Source organism: Lithobates pipiens, unplaced genomic scaffold (genome assembly GCF_037356315.1).
Source record: "Lithobates pipiens isolate NorthernLeopardFrog02 unplaced genomic scaffold, aLitPip1_a1.2 Scaffold_16, whole genome shotgun sequence".
NCBI classification, from domain to species: Eukaryota; Metazoa; Chordata; class Amphibia; order Anura; family Ranidae; genus Lithobates; species Lithobates pipiens.
In genome coordinates this window covers 107,553,599-107,570,578 of record NW_027507748.1, presented here as the reverse complement: position 1 = coordinate 107,570,578, position 16,980 = coordinate 107,553,599, and the positions used below count along the sequence as shown (strand labels likewise).

Sequence of the window (16,980 nt, the reverse complement as noted above, 5' to 3'; positions counted from 1 at the left end):
GAATCAATCATAAAGCCATAAACACTTTATTTGCTTCTTAATCTGGATAACAAAGCCAGCACTTTTCAAAAAACACACTGCAAACCATGGCTACATCTAGCAGCCATTTAACTTGATTCTGTTTCTGTCTTTTGAACCTGTAGGGAATAACACAGAGTGAGCTAGAATACAAAATCAGATCTGCGGCCAACCTGGAAGAGCTTCTTCGTATAACTCACCCCAGAGAGTTGAAGCTGTGGAGGTGTCGGTCAAAGCTGAAATCCTACATTAGCACTGACGCCAGATCTGGTCCTCATCGCTCCACCCGATTTGCTGCAGCTTTCTATGATATTGAAATACTAAAAGGTAATGAACAATAACATAAGGTAAAGGTTGCCCTTAAAGTGGAACTCCAGCCAAAACATTTTTAAAGGAGTACTAAATTCACATACAGTTCATTAGGTATATAAAGGACACAAAATGCTTTATTAGTCATGTTAAAATATTTTTTCTTACTTTGAAAAGGTGTGCATTCTCATCAGTTCATCCCTGTCATGCAGCTGCTGTTTTTTCCTGCTGATTGCAAAAGTAAAATAACATTACTCTGGGGGCCCTTTAGAAGTTCTTGTGTCAGGGAGAGATTTGGCCATTGAAAGGTGTAGGCTTTAGCTATGTAGTCTGTCCATCAGTTGCTTGCATAGGTGTGTGCAGCCTATTGGATTAGAGTGTGCACCCCAAAGCTCAAACACACACTACCAATCACTCACAATGTTCATTTAGAAGGGGAAGTGGCTGGTGAATTATATATTTACCGACCCCTTCCTAAAGCATCCCAACAGCAACATCCAGCAGGAAAGGAGAGGAGGGAAGCCAGCATTGCTTCAAGCGGAAAGAGGGGGGAGCCAGGGCAGTAGGGGGAATATGGGCTGCACAGAGTGATTGGGGTGTGCCTGGGCACAGCTGACACACCCTGAGCGCACGCCTATGGTTGCTTGATTGCATTCTATCAGACTTGCTTCTGGAACAGCAACTGCACAGTACAGCTAAATTCTGCACAATCCAGTGGCTAGCAAGGAGGAACATGCTTATCTATTGGAACGCCAAGGATGTATTCTTTTACACTAGGACATTACTATTCAATACACTGTGCTATCAGTGCATGAGAATGGGTGGCTACAAAGGGAGATATTGAGAGCGCAGAATTAACTGAAACTGAACTGAAATTAACAACTAAATAGTTTAAAGCACGGTTAGGTTATAAAAAAATATCCCAAGTTTTTAACATCTCACGGAGCACTGTTCAATCCATCATCCAAAAATGAAAAGAGTATGGCACAACTGCAAACCTACCAAGACATGGCCGTCCACCTAAACTGACAGGCCGGGTAAGGAGAACATTCATCAGAGAAGCAGCCAAGAGGCCCATGGTAACTCTGGAGGAGCTGCAGAGATTCACAGCTCAGGTGGGAGAATCTGTCCATAGGACAACTATTAGTTGTGCACTCCACAAATCTGGCCTTTATGGATGAGTGGCAAGAAGAAAACCATTGTTGAAAAAAAGCCATAAGAAGTCCCATTTGCAGTTTGTGAGAAGCCTTGTGGGGGACACAGCAAACATGTGGAAGAAGGTGCTCTGGTCAGATGAGACCAAAATTTTACTTTTTGGCCTAAAAGCAAAACACTATGTATACCGGAAAAGTAGCACTGCATGTCACCCTGCACACCATCTCCACGTGAAACATGGTGGTGGCAGCATCATGTTGTGGGATTGCTTTTCTTTAGCGGGGACAGGGAAGCTGGTCAGAGTTGATGGGAACATGGATGGAGCCAAATACAAGGTAATCTTAGAAGAAAATCTGTTAGGAGTCTGCAAAAGACTTGAGACCTGGGCGGAGGTTTCACCTTCCAGTGGGACAACTACCCTAAACATGCAGCCAGAGCTACAATGGAATAGTTTAGATCAAAGCAAATTCATGTGTTAGAATGGCCCACTCAAAGTCCAGACCTAAATCCAATTGAGAATCTGTGGGAAGACTTGAAAAATGCTGTTCACAGACACTCTCCATTCAATCTAACAGAGCTTGAGCTATTTTGCAAAGAAAAATGGGCAAAAATGTGACTCTCTAGATGTGCAAAGCTGGTAGAGACATACCCAAAAAGACTGTAATTGCAGCAAAAGGTGGTTCTACGAAGTATTGTCGACTCGGGAGGGATGAATACAAATGCACGCCACACCTTTTACATATTTATTTGTAAAAAAAATTGAAAACCATTTATCACTTTCCTTCCACTTCCCAATTATATTCCACTTTGTGTTGGTCTATCACATAAAATCCCAATAAAATACATTTAAATTTTTGGTTGTTACATGCCAAAATGTGGAAAATTTGTAGGGTTATGAATACTTTTTCAAGGCCTTGTATGCTTATGTAGTTATAATAGCACATGTGCATCGTCTTTCGCATGTTGATTAATATATTAGCTGCAGTTAGTAATGTTTGAACATATGCAAAAATCAATATTCTCTCTTATAGGTCACAAAGATTAACTTTTTTTGCAGCCATGCCTCCTTAAATGTAGCTTCTCCCCAAGTCTGGAGTTGGGAGAGGATGTATGTAGTAGGGTACTTCTACGCCAGAGGGCTCCAAACCTTCTAAACAAAGGGCCAGTTTATTGTCCTTCAGACTTTAGCGGGCCGGACTGTGGCCAGTTGGAGTGGAATTTTTCCCGGGATCAGTGAGAGTAAACTTCACCACATTTAGTATAGTTAGAGGAATAGTGCCCTATTGTTGGTGTCAATGAAAGAAATTGTGCCCCATTATTGAATTCAGTTGGAAGAATAGTGACTCGTACCAGTGGGAGATTAGTGCCCCACTGGCAGGATAAATGTGAGCAAAGGACAGCATCTGGCCCCTGGGCGGCAGACCATTGTTCTACACTATTCCCTCGTAAGCCTAGGATGGCTTTATACCACACACCTAGGAAGCATGCTCTTGGCATCGTAAGCTTCCATGAAGTATGTTAAATGAGGCTGGGTGTCTCTGAACCTAGAAGAGGAGCAGGGCCTAGTGCCAAAAGGATATGCAGAGTGCATTGCTGAAGCAGTGGGGATGGATGGTTCTCAATGATGCTGAAAATTGTACTGTATAGTGAAGTAGTCACTGTTTAGGGTGGCTTCAGTGCCGGTGCTAGACTATTTTGCACCCTAGGCAAGGCCAGATACATGCGCCCCCCCCCCCCCCAACAAAAAAACATACTTTTTTTAAACACATGCCACTGCACACTATGGATGAGTGGGGTGGAAATGCACCTGCATCCTCGGTGTCACTAAAATAACATTGTCTCTGCATTGGTGGTTATACTGGGAGGACAAATGCCCTTGTGTCTGTACTGTCACTGGAAGAAAAAAATTGTCCGTGTCCATTATATGTGAAGTGCACCAGTAAGGGAATTGGGTTGTAGAAAGCTGGCAATGGAGTAGATGGGGATGAAGATGACAGGGGGTGGGGTGATAGGAACCTGGCAATGGAGTAGATGGGGATGAAGATGGCAGGGGGTGGGGTGATAGGAACCTGGCAATGGAGTAGATGGGGATGAAGATGACAGGGGGTGGGGTGATAGGAATATGGAAGTGGGGTACAGGGGGATGACAATGACAGGGAGCTGGGTGGTAGGAAGCTGGCAGTGGAGTACATGGGGATGAAGATGACAGGGGTGGGGTGGCAGAAAGCTGGCAGTGGGGTGCATGGGGATGAAGATGACAAGGGGCTGGGTGGTAGGAAGCTGGCAGTGGGGTGCAGGGGAATGAAGATGACAGGGCGCTGGGTAGTAGGAAGCTGGCAGTTGGGTACATGGGGATGAAGATGGCAGGGGCGGGGTGGTAGGAAGCTGGCAGTGGGTTACAGGGGGGTTGAAGATGACAGGGGCTGGTAGGAAGCTGGCAGAGGGGTACAGGGGATGAATATGACAGGGGGTGGGGTGGAAGAAAGCTAGCAGTGGGGTACAGGGTGGTGAAGATGACAGGGGTGGGATGGTAGGAAGCTGACAGTGGGGTACAGGTGAATGAGCATGACAGGGGGCATGGTGGTAGCAAGCTGGAAGTGGGGTACGGGGGGAATGAAGATGACAGGGGGTGGGGTGGTAGGAAGCTGACAGTGGGGTACAGGTGAATGAGCATGACAGGGGGCAGGGTGGTAGCAAGCTGGAAGTTGGGTACAGGGGGGTGAAGATGACAGGAGGTGGGGTGGTAAGAAGCAGACAGTGGGATACAGGGGAATGAAGATGACGGGGTGGAGTAATAAGCTGGCAGTGGGGTACAGGGGGATGAAGATGATAGGGGGTGATAAGAAGATGGCAGTAGGGTATAGGGGGATGAAGATGACAGGGGTGGGGTGGTAGGAATCTGGCAGTGGGGTACAGGGGGATGAAGATGATAGGAGGTGGGGTGATAAGAAGCTGGCAGTGGGGTATAGGGGGATGAAGGTGACAGGGGTGGGTGGTAGGAAGCTGGCAGTGGGGTACAGGGGGATAAAGATAACAGGGGTGGGGTGGTAAAGCTGACAGTGGGGTACAGTGGATGAAGATGACAGGTGGAGGGGTGGTAGAAAGCTGGCAGTGGGGTACAGGAGGATGAAAATGACAGGGTGTGTGGTGGTAGGAAGATGGCAGTGGGGTACAGGGGGAGGAAGATGACAGATTGTGGGTGGTAAAAAGATGACAGTGGAGTACAGGGGGGTGAAGATGTCAGATGGTGGGTGGTAGGAATCTGGCAGTGGGGTACAGGAGGATGAAGATGATATTGGGTAGGGTGATAAGAAGCTGGCAGTGGGGTATAGGGGGATGAAGATGATCGGGGGTGGGATGATAAGAAGCTGGCAGTGGGGTACAGGGGGGTGAAGATGACAGGGGGTGGGGTAATAAGAAGCTGTTAGTGGGGTACAGGGGGATGAAGATGACAGGGGGTGGGGTGATAAAAAGCTGTCAGTGGGGTACAGGGGGATGAAAATGACAGGGGGTGGGGTGATAAGAAGCTGGCAGTGGGGTACAGGGGGATGAAGATGATGGGGTGGGGTGATAAGAAGCTGGCAGTGGGGTACAGGGGGATGAAGATGACAGGGGGTGGGGTGATAAGAAGCTGGCAGTGGGGTACAGGGGGATGAAGATGATGGGGTGGGGTGATAAGAAGCTGGCAGTGGGGTACAGGGGGATGAAGATGACAGGGGATGGGGTGATAAGAAGCTGGCAGTGGGGTACAGGGGGATGAAGATGACAGGGGTGGGTGGTAGGAAGCTGGCAGCGGGGTACAGGGGGATGAAGATGACAGAGGGTGGGGTGATAAGCTGGCAGTGGGGTACAGGGGGATGAAGATGATAGGGGGTGGGGTGATAAGCTGGCAGTGGGGTACAGGGGGGTGAAGATGACAGGGGGTGGTAGGAAGCTGGCAGTGGGCTACAGGGGGGTGAAGATGACAGGGGTGGGTGGTAGGAAGCTGACAGTGGGGTACATGGGGATGATAAGAAGTATGTGACAGGAGGTAGGTTAGTAGGGAAACAGGGAGATGATGAGGAGGATAAAGATGATGACAGGGGGACAGCAGGTGGCAGCATCATATGTATTGTTAGGGCTGTGTGTGGGGCGGCTGCTAACAGTAATTTGTAGGGCTCCCTCGGTCAGGGAGTGACGTCACCGGTACTGCCAGTTTCGGGCAGGACCGTCATGACTCATGTAGTACCTGTAGACTCCAGAAGAATGATGATCGCCAGGCTCCTGTTTCAGGTCCTCCAGCACAGTCCACAGAAACTGATGTCCATCCTGGAGAGGAGGGGAGAGCTGCTCAGCCGCGGCGACCATTATCCGGGCTCTGCACACATAGTAGGAGATCTGCAGAGCGCGTGGGCAGGAGAGGAGCGCACATGGAACCACCCACTGATCCAGCAGCTGTTGCACTTCCTGCTCTGTGCCGAGTTCACCAGCTACTCAAACTGACAAACTCCATTACAGCGCTTCCTTCTCCACAGGACTACACCATGCCTTGCTCCCTGAAAGCATTAGCGGGAACATCACTGCTGTCACACCGCGAGATAGAGAGCCAGAAGCCGTGGCAGCGCCCTAGGCAGCAGTGCGCCCTAGGCGACTGCCTAGTTCGCCTAGTGGTAGCACCGGCCCTGGGTGGCTTGATACAAAACTCCCAGGGGGCATACTCTTGACAACCTGGGTTGAATGAGGCTGGGTGTCTATAAACCTAGAAGAGAACCTGTGGCCACGACTGTAGGAAGATGTGGAGTCAGTGCTTTACTGGAGCAGTGGTGAACGATGGTTCTCGATGCAGAAAATGGTGTAATGAATCGGTTGCCGTTTTCTTTCTTTATTTATATCACATGAGTCCAGAGGGGTGGAACAACAATTACGGGGAGCAAAGACATTCATTTCTCACATAAATATATCTTATATCCTATAGAGCATAATCCATTTTCCTCTTCTTTTATATAAATAAAACCAAATTATTTCATTTACACATTACATATTCCAATTTATATATATTATCTATCTATTCCATTCTTATCCATTATAATTCTTATTTCCCCCAGTTATAACTCCCCCAGACTTCCCTCATCTTTTATCTATTTTCCCGTTGCCCAACTAACGGAAAGGAAAAAAATAAATAAATAAATATATATAAAAAAATAAAAATAAGAAATTATTATTATTGTTTACCCCCATCCCCCCCCCCTCCCTCCTCCTCTCCTTCTCCTCTATCCCCTCACCCCCCCACAAGAGACAAGTACTTCCCAGCCCCCATAGGGGGGTTCAAACGCATTCAAGTACGTGCGGACTCACTCCTCTGCTATGTTCCCCATAAGATTCTTCCCTTCCTCAGAATTCATAAAAGAGTTCCAAGATCTCCAAGTTTCATCATATTGATCCTTTCTATGTTGGGCAGAGAGAATTAAGTCCTCTATGGCACCTACGTTTCTTACTCTATTTAGCCACATTGCAATTGAAGGTGGTCTGGGGTCTTTCCATCTGAGTGCAATGCCTACCTTAGCTGCATTAACTAGATGGCATATCACCAATTTCCTATATGTTTGTAAAGGTATTTCTGTACAGTGAAGCAAAAAAAAGGCCGGATCTTCTGGGATCTGGTATGATGTAAATTTTTGAGAGATCTTTTGTACTTCTAGCCAATATTGTCTTATCTTAGGGCATTGCCAAAATATATGCATCAAAGTCCCCCGTTCCTTTTTACACCGCCAACAACGGTCAGAAGCCTCTGGAAAGAACTTACAGAGTTTTGACGGGGTATAATACCACTGCGTCAATATCTTATAATTAGATTCCTGAGTCCGCGAACAGATCGATGAGTTCAATGCCAGATATATAATCTTCTGCCGTTGTGTGGGTGAAAAAGTCTTTCCCAGGTCTTTCTCCCATTTCTCAATTCCAGGCATTTTAAAACCTTCTGGAGGGGCATTCAGCAATTCATATATCTTAGAGATTACCCGTGAAAGGGGCTCTTTCTCCTCAAAATATATCTCAAACTTTGTCAGTTGTCTTTGATAGTTCGTCGCCGGTCCTAGTGTTTGAAGAAAATGTAATGTAACTGTAATGCCTCCCAAAAATGTATTTCATATCGACCTCCTTGTTGCGTCAATGTGGCGATCGAAGGCCATGTTTCCAATTGTAGAAAGTGCGATGCTTGTGTATAGCCCCTTTCTATAAGCCCCTGAAATGCTCCTGGTTCCATTCCCGGTAAAAAACTAGGGTTACCCAGAATGGGAAATAGTGGTGAATTTGTTGTAGAGAATTGAGGATTTCGACAGATCTTAGCCCCTATCCGCAACGTTGGACCTATAAGTGGGTGTTTTTTAAGCGATTCTGGTAATGTTGTATAACACCAGATTGCTCTGCGTAGGGGTATTGAACTGCATTTTTGTTCTATTTCTGTCCATAATTTAGATTCTGTATGTCTACACCAGTCTATCGCTCTGCCAATGTGTACTGCCTGGTAATATTTAAACATATCTGGTACTGCCAGGCCGCCGTAGCATTTAGGAGCTCTCATGATGTTTCTATTGATCCTTGGTCGTTTGTTTGCCCATATAAATTTAGTGAAAAGAGTATCTATCTGGCGGAAAAAAGGTGTTGGAATATCTATAGGTAAGGTCTGAAATAAATATAACAGTTTTGGCAGTATGTTCATTTTTATAATATTACATCTGGCGAACCACGAGTGTAATCCCTGTTTCCATTTGTCTAATAGTACCCGAATTTCCTGTAGTAACGGGGGGGGAAATTTACTTTAAAAGTCTTTTCCATCTTATCTGGTATATATGTACCTAAATACTTAAGTGCTACATTCACCCATTTAAAGCTATAATTAGGCCGTATAGTCTGTTGTACCCCTATAGGCAGAGCTACCCCCATTGCCTCCGATTTTGTATAATTTATTTTTAGATTTGATATCTCCCCATATCTTACAATTTCCTCCATAAGGTTTGGTAAGGAGATGTGTGGTCTGGATAGGGAAAACAAAAGGTCATCCGCATATGCTGATATTTTGTAGTTATGCCCCCCTATTTGGAGTCCCTGGATATCTGGGTTTTGTCGGATTTTATTCAATAGTGGTTCTAATGAAAGGACAAACAATAGGGGTGAGAGAGGGCAGCCCTGGCGGGTTCCATTTGAGATCTTAAATGGTTCTGAAAAAACTCCATTTACCTTCACTAAAGCCTGTGGGGAGGCATATATCCCAGCAATCCACCGTAGCATAACCTCTCCCACCCCCATGTGTCTTAATACCGCAAACATAAATCTCCAATTGACTCGGTCAAATGCCTTTTCTGCATCCGTACTTAAAAAGACACTCTGGGTTTTTGTTAGGTTGGAAAAATGTACCAAGTTTAATACTTTGATTACGTTATCTCTCGCTTCACGCGAGGGGATAAACCCTACTTGGTCCAAATGTACCAGCTGATGTAAGTGCGATTGTAGACGGGAGGCCAATATTTTAGTGAAAAGTTTTAAATCCACGTTTAGCAATGAGATCGGCCGGTAACTGCCGCACTCCGCCGGGTCCTTCCCTTCCTTTGGAATAACCGAAATATGTGCCCTAAGCATATCCGGAGGGGGTGCGGCAGTCCGGCCAAGCGCATTGAAAACCTTTACCATATGTGGGCCTAATATTGAAAAGAAGTTCCTATAATATTGTATTGTATATCCGTCCGGACCTGGTGTCTTCCCTTTTTTGACTGATTTTATTGCTACACTTAGTTCTTCAACAGTTATTGGGATTTCTAAGCTGTTACGGACTGGAGAGGGCAATCTATGAAGACCTGCTGAGGCTAAATAGTCCTCCACTTTGGCCATGGGGAAGGAAGGGGATGTCAGATTATAGAGGGCCGCATAGTATTCTTTGAACCTCTGCGCTATATCTTTGGGCATTGTAATTAGCTGTCCATTTCTTCCCTTTATATTGGGTACATAGATTGTCCTCCCCTTCTCCTTAAGCTTCCCCGCCAACACTCTACCACACTTATCTCCTAGTTCATACCCTGTTCTCTTCCCTGCCTGTATCACCGCTTTCGCCTTATAGCGGAGAAGGTCTGTCATCTGCCTCCTCAAATGTGCCAAATCTTTCCCTAGGAGTGGTGTCTGTACTTTCTTATGTTGCGTTTCAAGTTTTTGAATTTCTTCCGATATTTTTATTATCTGCGCTTCTCGTGCTTTTTTCATTTGGGAGCCATGTTTAATCAAAATCCCCCGCATGACCACCTTATGTGCCTCCCATATCATGCCCGGGTCGCTCCCCGGGGTGTCGTTGGTCTGAAAGTATGCCATCATTTCCTTTATAATATCCTCCTGTATATATGCTTTCTGTAGCAGACTTTCATTCAAACGCCAACTACGTCCCGAGGAGCGAGCCGGGCTAGACAGGGAGATCTGCAATGTAACCGGTGCATGGTCTGACCAGGTTATATTTCCTATCGTCACCTCTATTACCGATGTGAGTAGATAGTGTGGCACAAGAAATAGATCAATACGGGAGTATTGTTGATGCGGGTTGGAAAAAAAAGTATAATCCTTTTCTCCTGCGTGAAAAATCCGCCATACATCTACCAACTGCATCTCCTGCATCTCCCGTTTGACCCTCTTCCTAACACCGTCTGGGGTTGAGGATGAGCCCATAGAGGTATCCATTCCGGGGTCCAAGGAGACATTAAAGTCTCCTCCCAGAATCAACTTTCCTTCTACAAATTCTGCTAGTTTTCTCAAAATTTTATTTAAGAAAGCATCTTGTTGTATGTTTGGTGCATATATCGTAGCCAAAGTTACTTTTACTCCATCAATATGGCCTTTAAGAAATAGGAAGCGTCCATTCCCATCCACTTGTTTGTCCAAAAGGGACCAAGATATCCGATTAGATATGAGAATGGACACCCCCTTAGATTTTGCTTCTTGATTGTGTGCGTGATAAACAAGGTTGCCGTTTTCTATACCCTTCTCCTGTAAGTCCAGGGTGGCTTGATAATGCACTCCGGGGCAGTCCGGAGCTACATTTTGGTTTAAAGCTAATGGTGTTTATCAGTGTTTTCTTGTAATGTATGTTAATTATTAGTAAGTATTTTATATTTTTATTAAAAGTAAATATGATAAATATGCTTTAAATCTTCTGTTTAGTATAGAAAAATTATATGTACATTAGCACCCTTTCCTAAGCGCTGTAAATGTTTTAAACTTAGATTCTAGGAATGATAACTGATATTTATTAATAGCCACAATCCTGGTATCTGGAAAGCATGTGCTTTGATAAAATAAGTGTGCAGTGATGGTCAATAAATAAACTGGTATTTACCAAAACGTGCAAGAATCTAAATAATCCAAATTCAAGCATGAGAAGCCCAAAGTGTCTGATCGTTAAGAGTGTGAGAATGCTTTTGATCTGCATGGCCATGGGAATGACTGTCTCCTTGATAAACATGTGTATGGAATGTAAAACAACAAAGATAGAATCTATTCAAAAAACATCCCAGGGCCCAAGCTGTACTGAAGTTTGATTCTAACGTTACCCAAAACTTTATGAAAGGCTTAGTCTACCCAAACTAATATTGTGTTATGCTGTAAGGGCAGACAATAAAGCAGAGACAATTGTAGCGATTGCTTCTCCCGCAGGAGCTGCTACTCTGCCATGACTCGCTTAATTACTCGATCCCCTCTGACACACTAGGTCATTGGCCAAAAGCCATTTACACCTGCAGGAGTTAGTAAGCTAGTACTATATAATAATGCACAGTACGTAAAGTGTTTGTAAAGGAAATTTATTTAAAAAAAATAACAAACATGTTATACTTACCTGCACTGGTTTTACACAGAGCAGCTCCAATCCTCCTCTCCTTGAGTCCCCGCTGGACCTCTGGGCCCCTCCCCCTTGCCAAGTGCCCCTATAATAAGCTGTGGGGGCACTCATTTGTGCTCATTCCCAAGCTGGCTCTCTGCGTCCATATGACACAGAGAGCGCTACTCAGCCCTGCCCCCCCACTGCCACCTCACTGGCTGTGATTGACAGCAGCAGGAGCCAATGGCTCCTGCATCTCAGCCAATGAGGAGGGAGAGACCTGGGAGAGCCTTGGGTCCCGTGCACATAAGGGGGGCTGGGGGGAGCTACAAACTGAAGTTTTTTTTTACCTTCATGGATAGAATGCATTAGGGTAAAAAGCCTTTAGCCCTTACAACCATGACCTGTATTATGGCAGGTGCAATTAAGCAAAGTATGCATCAAATAGCAAATTATTATTCAGACTTAAGAGCAATTTAACCATTGAACAGATATAGGCCTACTAACCGTCACTGGGTGTCATGGTTATGCAGTGATCTTCCTGTGTTTGCTTACCTCCCCTCATGTGTTCAGACTAAGAGACCAGCCACTTACACCTGGTGGTTTTTATAACCTCTCCTCTAAGTATGGCTCCACCCCAGGCCCTATTAGGGAACCCTATATTAACCTGTGCACTGCAAGTCATCGGGGCTGATCAGCCATTGTGTATTCGGCTTCCTGTTTCCTGCTTGCCGTGTGCTCTTCGTTTGTCTCTGTTACCGACCTTGGCGTGTTCTCAACGATTCCTGTCTGCTTGTGACCTTGACCTTTTTGGCATGTCCCTGACCATCCCTGTCTGCCTGTGACCCTGAACCATTGGCGTGTACTCTGTTGTTCCTGTCTGCTAGTTTCCCTGACCTCTGCCTTATCCCCTTACTATTCTTGTTGTTCCAGCCTGCTGCTTCCTTCTCCTGTAGTCTACTGTGAGTGTGAGCTGTGAGACCCTAGGGGCCGCGACCTGGAGCCAGACTGCAGCCAAGTCCATCCTCACCACTGGAGGCTCTGGTGAACACCTGCTGGCTTTTAGACTCCGCGCCCTGGGGAATCTATGCTCTAGCTCCTACTGAGATCTGTGTTAGTGATCCAGTAGGCCTGTGTCCTGAATCTCCCTGGGTACAATCCGCAGCAGTCAGTCCTAAAGTCCACTACCTAGCGGTGCACTTCTGACTCATACAGGGGTGCATCTGTCACCTGGTCTCAGGTGACCTGACACTGAGAAGACTATGGCAAAGTTATATAGAACTTTAACAGGTGCAACTAGAGTCTCTAGAACTTTATTAACTAACTCCGAAGGATGCAAAAGAGTCCTTGCGTGCACACTATGCATACAACTCCAGCAATGGGCAAGAGTATGTGTGTCTTGTGTATGGGATACACCTTGAAAATGGCGGAAAGTACTTGGCTCCTAATAGTTAATCTTGGCTGGCTTTCAGTGGGGCCCTTCTTTAGATGGTGCAACTAGTGGTCTCTTTGGCATTTACTGTGTAGACAAGATATTGAGATGTGTAGCTCAGCTCATTACTCCTAGCAGAAGATTCCTTTGGTCCTAATGGCTTAGTGGTTAGCAAGTTCCAGAAGTCAGATCCCTCAGATCCTCTCACAAGGATGCAGTCCCTCAGCTCTAATCCTGGAGGCACAGCAACACTCTCCCTCAAGCTCAGTCTCTGAAGGCAGCTCTGGATGCAGGCCTGTCCTCTCTTCCTGTTAGAGGTGGGCAGGCACAGCAATAGGTCCACTTATCTCCTCTCCTGATAGCTCTCTTCCTGGCAGGTTGATAGCACAGACAAAGACTATAGGCTTGCAGTCTCCTCTCTTCTGGCTAAAATTACCTTAATTTTGAACAATTTTGCCCATGAAAACTGTGAAGTTCTCCTCCTCTAGGTACAGCCACTTGTGGGAATTTAAATTCACAGTTTATTAGCTTCCATGTACAAGTACAATGCAGTGCCCCTTTGTGAACTATAATTCCCAGTTTCCTTGGAGCCTGCACAGTCTTCTCTGATGTCCCATTGGCTCTTTCTCTTGCTCCCTCTGATTGGATACTGCACTGCCAGTTACATAGTTACATAGTAGGTGAGGTTGAAAAAAGACACAAGTCCATCAAGTCCAACCTATGTGTGTGATTATATGTAAGTATATCCCTGTATGTTGTGGTTGTTCAGGTGCTTATCTAATAGTTTCTTGAAGCTATCAATGCCCCTCGCTGAGACCACTGCCTGTGGAAGGGAATTCCACATCCTTGCTGCGCTTACAGTAAAGAACCCTCTAAGTAGTTTACGGTTATACCTATTTTCTTCTAATTTTAATGAGTGGCCACGAGTCTTGTTAAACTCCCTTTTGCTAAAAAGTTTTATCCCTATTGTGGGGTCACCAGTATGGTATTTGTATATTAAAATCATATCCCCTCTCAAGCATCTCTTCTCTAGAGAGAATAAGTTCAGTGCTCTCAACCTTTCCTCATAACTAATATCCTCCAGACCCTCTATCAGCTTTGTTGCCCTTCTTTGTACTCGCTCCATTTCCAGTACATCCTTCCTGAGGACTGGTGCCCAGAACTGGACAGCATATTCCAGGTGCGGCCAGACCAGAGTCTTGTAGAGCGGGAGAATTATCGTTTTAATTGGAGGGGGAGCGGAGTGAAGGGTGGAACAGAGAAGAGAAAGTGGGAAAATCACAGAACAGCTCTAACACAGATCCTGCAGGGGGAGCAGTTTAATGAAGGTGACAGCACCCAGCTACATAATATTAAAAACTATCACTTTAATTTTGATCAAGAGAAATGCAATTTTATTTGGATAGCTCAAGACTACTAACTACATAGGGGGTTATTTACTGAAGGAAAATCCACATTTGCACTGCAAGTGCACTTGAAAGTAAAGTGGCTGTTGATCCGAGGGGGACATGCAAGGAAAATAAAAAAAACTGCATTTTAGCTTGCACATGATTGGATGATATAATCAACAGAGCTTCCACTCATTTCAGAGCTACCCCTTAGATTTAGAGCGACTGCACTTTCAAGTGCACTTGCAGCACAAAGTGGATTTGCCTTTCGTAAATAACCCCTTTAGTTCCATATTATGATTGAAACAAATATTTAATTCAATTAATTCTTAGAAAACTCTAGTAGCATTAGTTAAATGGACATAATAAGAAAAGTAACAAGAAAAACACATATAATAATTATTTCCACCCAATTTTGTGATGCTTTAATAGATGTAAACTAAAATATTATTCGTTTAGTAGAGGAAGGGGTAAGATGAGAATGCACTAAGTAAATATGGTCCCAACATTTAAGGGTCTCAGTGGACTCCAAAACATGTTCTCTCTTGGCACTTTTAGGCACATTTTTGCACTTTACAATTATGTAGTTTAAAATAGAACCTCAATAACTTAATGAGGTTCTCCCATTGATGTTCTTGTTTTTAATGTGAATGAGAAACAAAATGTAGCACCATATCTTAGGACAGAGATGTAATAAGGACAGGTAGAAAATCAAGCATAGTGAAGTATTAAGCAGGCAGGCAGCATGGGTCAGCAACAGGCAGAAACTGCAAACAGTCCAAGTCATAAGCAGAAGTAAAAGATACCTGGGGATGATGCCAAAAAGTGGTCCTGGGTTACAAACATCCGACTTACAAACGACTCCTACTTACAAACGGAGGGGGACAACAGGAAGTGAGGGGAAATCTACCCCTAGGGAAATTCACTCCTGTAAGGCCGCGTACACACGCGGGGACTGTTCGCTCAACTTTGTCCGTCAAACAGTTTCAGCGGACAGTCCGCTCAAAATTAGCATGGACGGACTTGCCCACACACGACGAACGAACAGTCCACTGAAACCGTGCGCGATGACGTGAACGGCACGTACGACGGGACGAAAAATACGACGTCCTATACACTGCAATGCAAACTTCGGCGTGTAAATCCTTTCTGAGCATGCGCGGAACTTAGTTTGACGAACAAGCCTACACACGAGGGGACTGTTCGCTGAAACAGAGTTTCAGCGGACAGTTTTTCAGAATTTCCGAAAAACTTTGTTCAGCAGACTGTCCGCTGAAACTGTCCGCTGAAAGCCCACACACGAGCGGACTGTCCGCCGAAACACTGTTCAGCGGACAAAGTTGAGCGAACAGTCCCCGCGTGTGTACGCGGCCTAAGAGTTATCATGGAAAAAAGGTGTCACCACTGAAGCTTTATCACCAATCCTTGTTTCCACAACAATCTAAAATTTTCAAAATCCAATTGTTATAGGAACAGAAAGTGAAGTGAAATCGAGGGCACAGATGGCAAAACAAATGATACAGGGGTGTTAACTCGTCCCTATGCTATCCCAAAAACGTAAGAATAATTTTTTTGGCTGGTTAAAAAAATATACCTGTTCCCACTCACAAACAAATTCAACTTCAGAACAAACCTAGAGATCCTATCTTGTTTGTAACCCGGAGAATGCCTGTAAACAGATTTAAGTACACAGAAGTATTTTTCTGAGTATTTTTATACCAGTTTAAACTCTACTGATGACTCCACACTAAAAATCATAATCATTCTGTTCCTGGTCATCTTGCAACCTCTTTGATTACAGTCACCCTACATTTAGGCAAACCCTTTACAAGTGTTAAAGGGGTTGTAAACCTTCGTGTTTTTTCACGTTAAAGTGGTTGTACACCCTGTACAACCAATTTTACCTACAGGTAAGCCTATATTAAGGCTTGCCTGTAGGTGCTTTAAATATCTCCTCCACGGTTTAGGAGATATTTACTAAAAAGCTGAGCGCTGATGACTACGGCGCATGCGCCGTTGACTACGCATGCACCCTTTAGAAAGGGCACATCTCCGGCCTGTCATAGAGCCGGAGTTCGTGGCCCCGGAAGCGAAGATGGATGCTCCCTGCTAGTGGGGACAACGGAGACATTGCGGGCTTTGTTTTCAGGTAAGTGACACATAATGGGCTACTATGCGATGCAGGGAAATAAAGAGGAAGTAAAACCCACCAGGGTATACTTCCTCTGTAATGCATCCTATGCATTAAAGTGAAAAAACACCTGGCAGTGACCGGCCCCCCTAGCCACCCCGTTTTACTTACCTGAGCCCTGGAACTTGACCTGGCGGGGACGTGCTGTCTCTCTGTCCTGGGTTCTCAGCTCTTGATTGGATAGATTCATAGCAGCGCAGCCATTGGCTCCTGCTGCTCTCAATCAAATCCAATGACGCGGGCACCAGGGGCAGGGCCAAATCATACATTTGGTGGCTAGGGACGCCGAATGCTGGACAGGAGAGTGTTTCTCTTAGGGGGTTATCAAGAAAAGTTTTGTACCAACTGGAGGGGGTTATGTAGGAGGGGTCTGCAATACCTACTTATACCTACAATAATACACCCGCGACTATATTCAGATATTAGCAACCACACAAAGCTACAGTATACAGTATGTGGACACAAATGTACATGCATAGCTAGAGTAGTACATGTGGATACAAAGACCATCTGGTATGACATGTTGTGAAAAATAAATGACACAAGGTGACAGCATTGGAAGAAAGAGAGAAGAAATTTTGTTGAATTCTGGCCCTTATCAAAATTGTCAAAACACACTTGATAAAACTGTAGCATCTATTACTGAGTGTGCTCATTA

General features: G+C 45.1%; 1 protein-coding gene across 1 annotated transcript in view; it reads left to right on the top strand.

The window, feature by feature from the left end:
• VEGFD (vascular endothelial growth factor D) overlaps positions 1–16,980 on the top strand; it is a 91,251-nt gene that overhangs the window by 44,707 nt on the left and 29,564 nt on the right. The window contains 1 exon segment of the mRNA XM_077480233.1: positions 144–345. Coding sequence (XP_077336359.1) covers positions 144–345 — 202 coding nt within the window.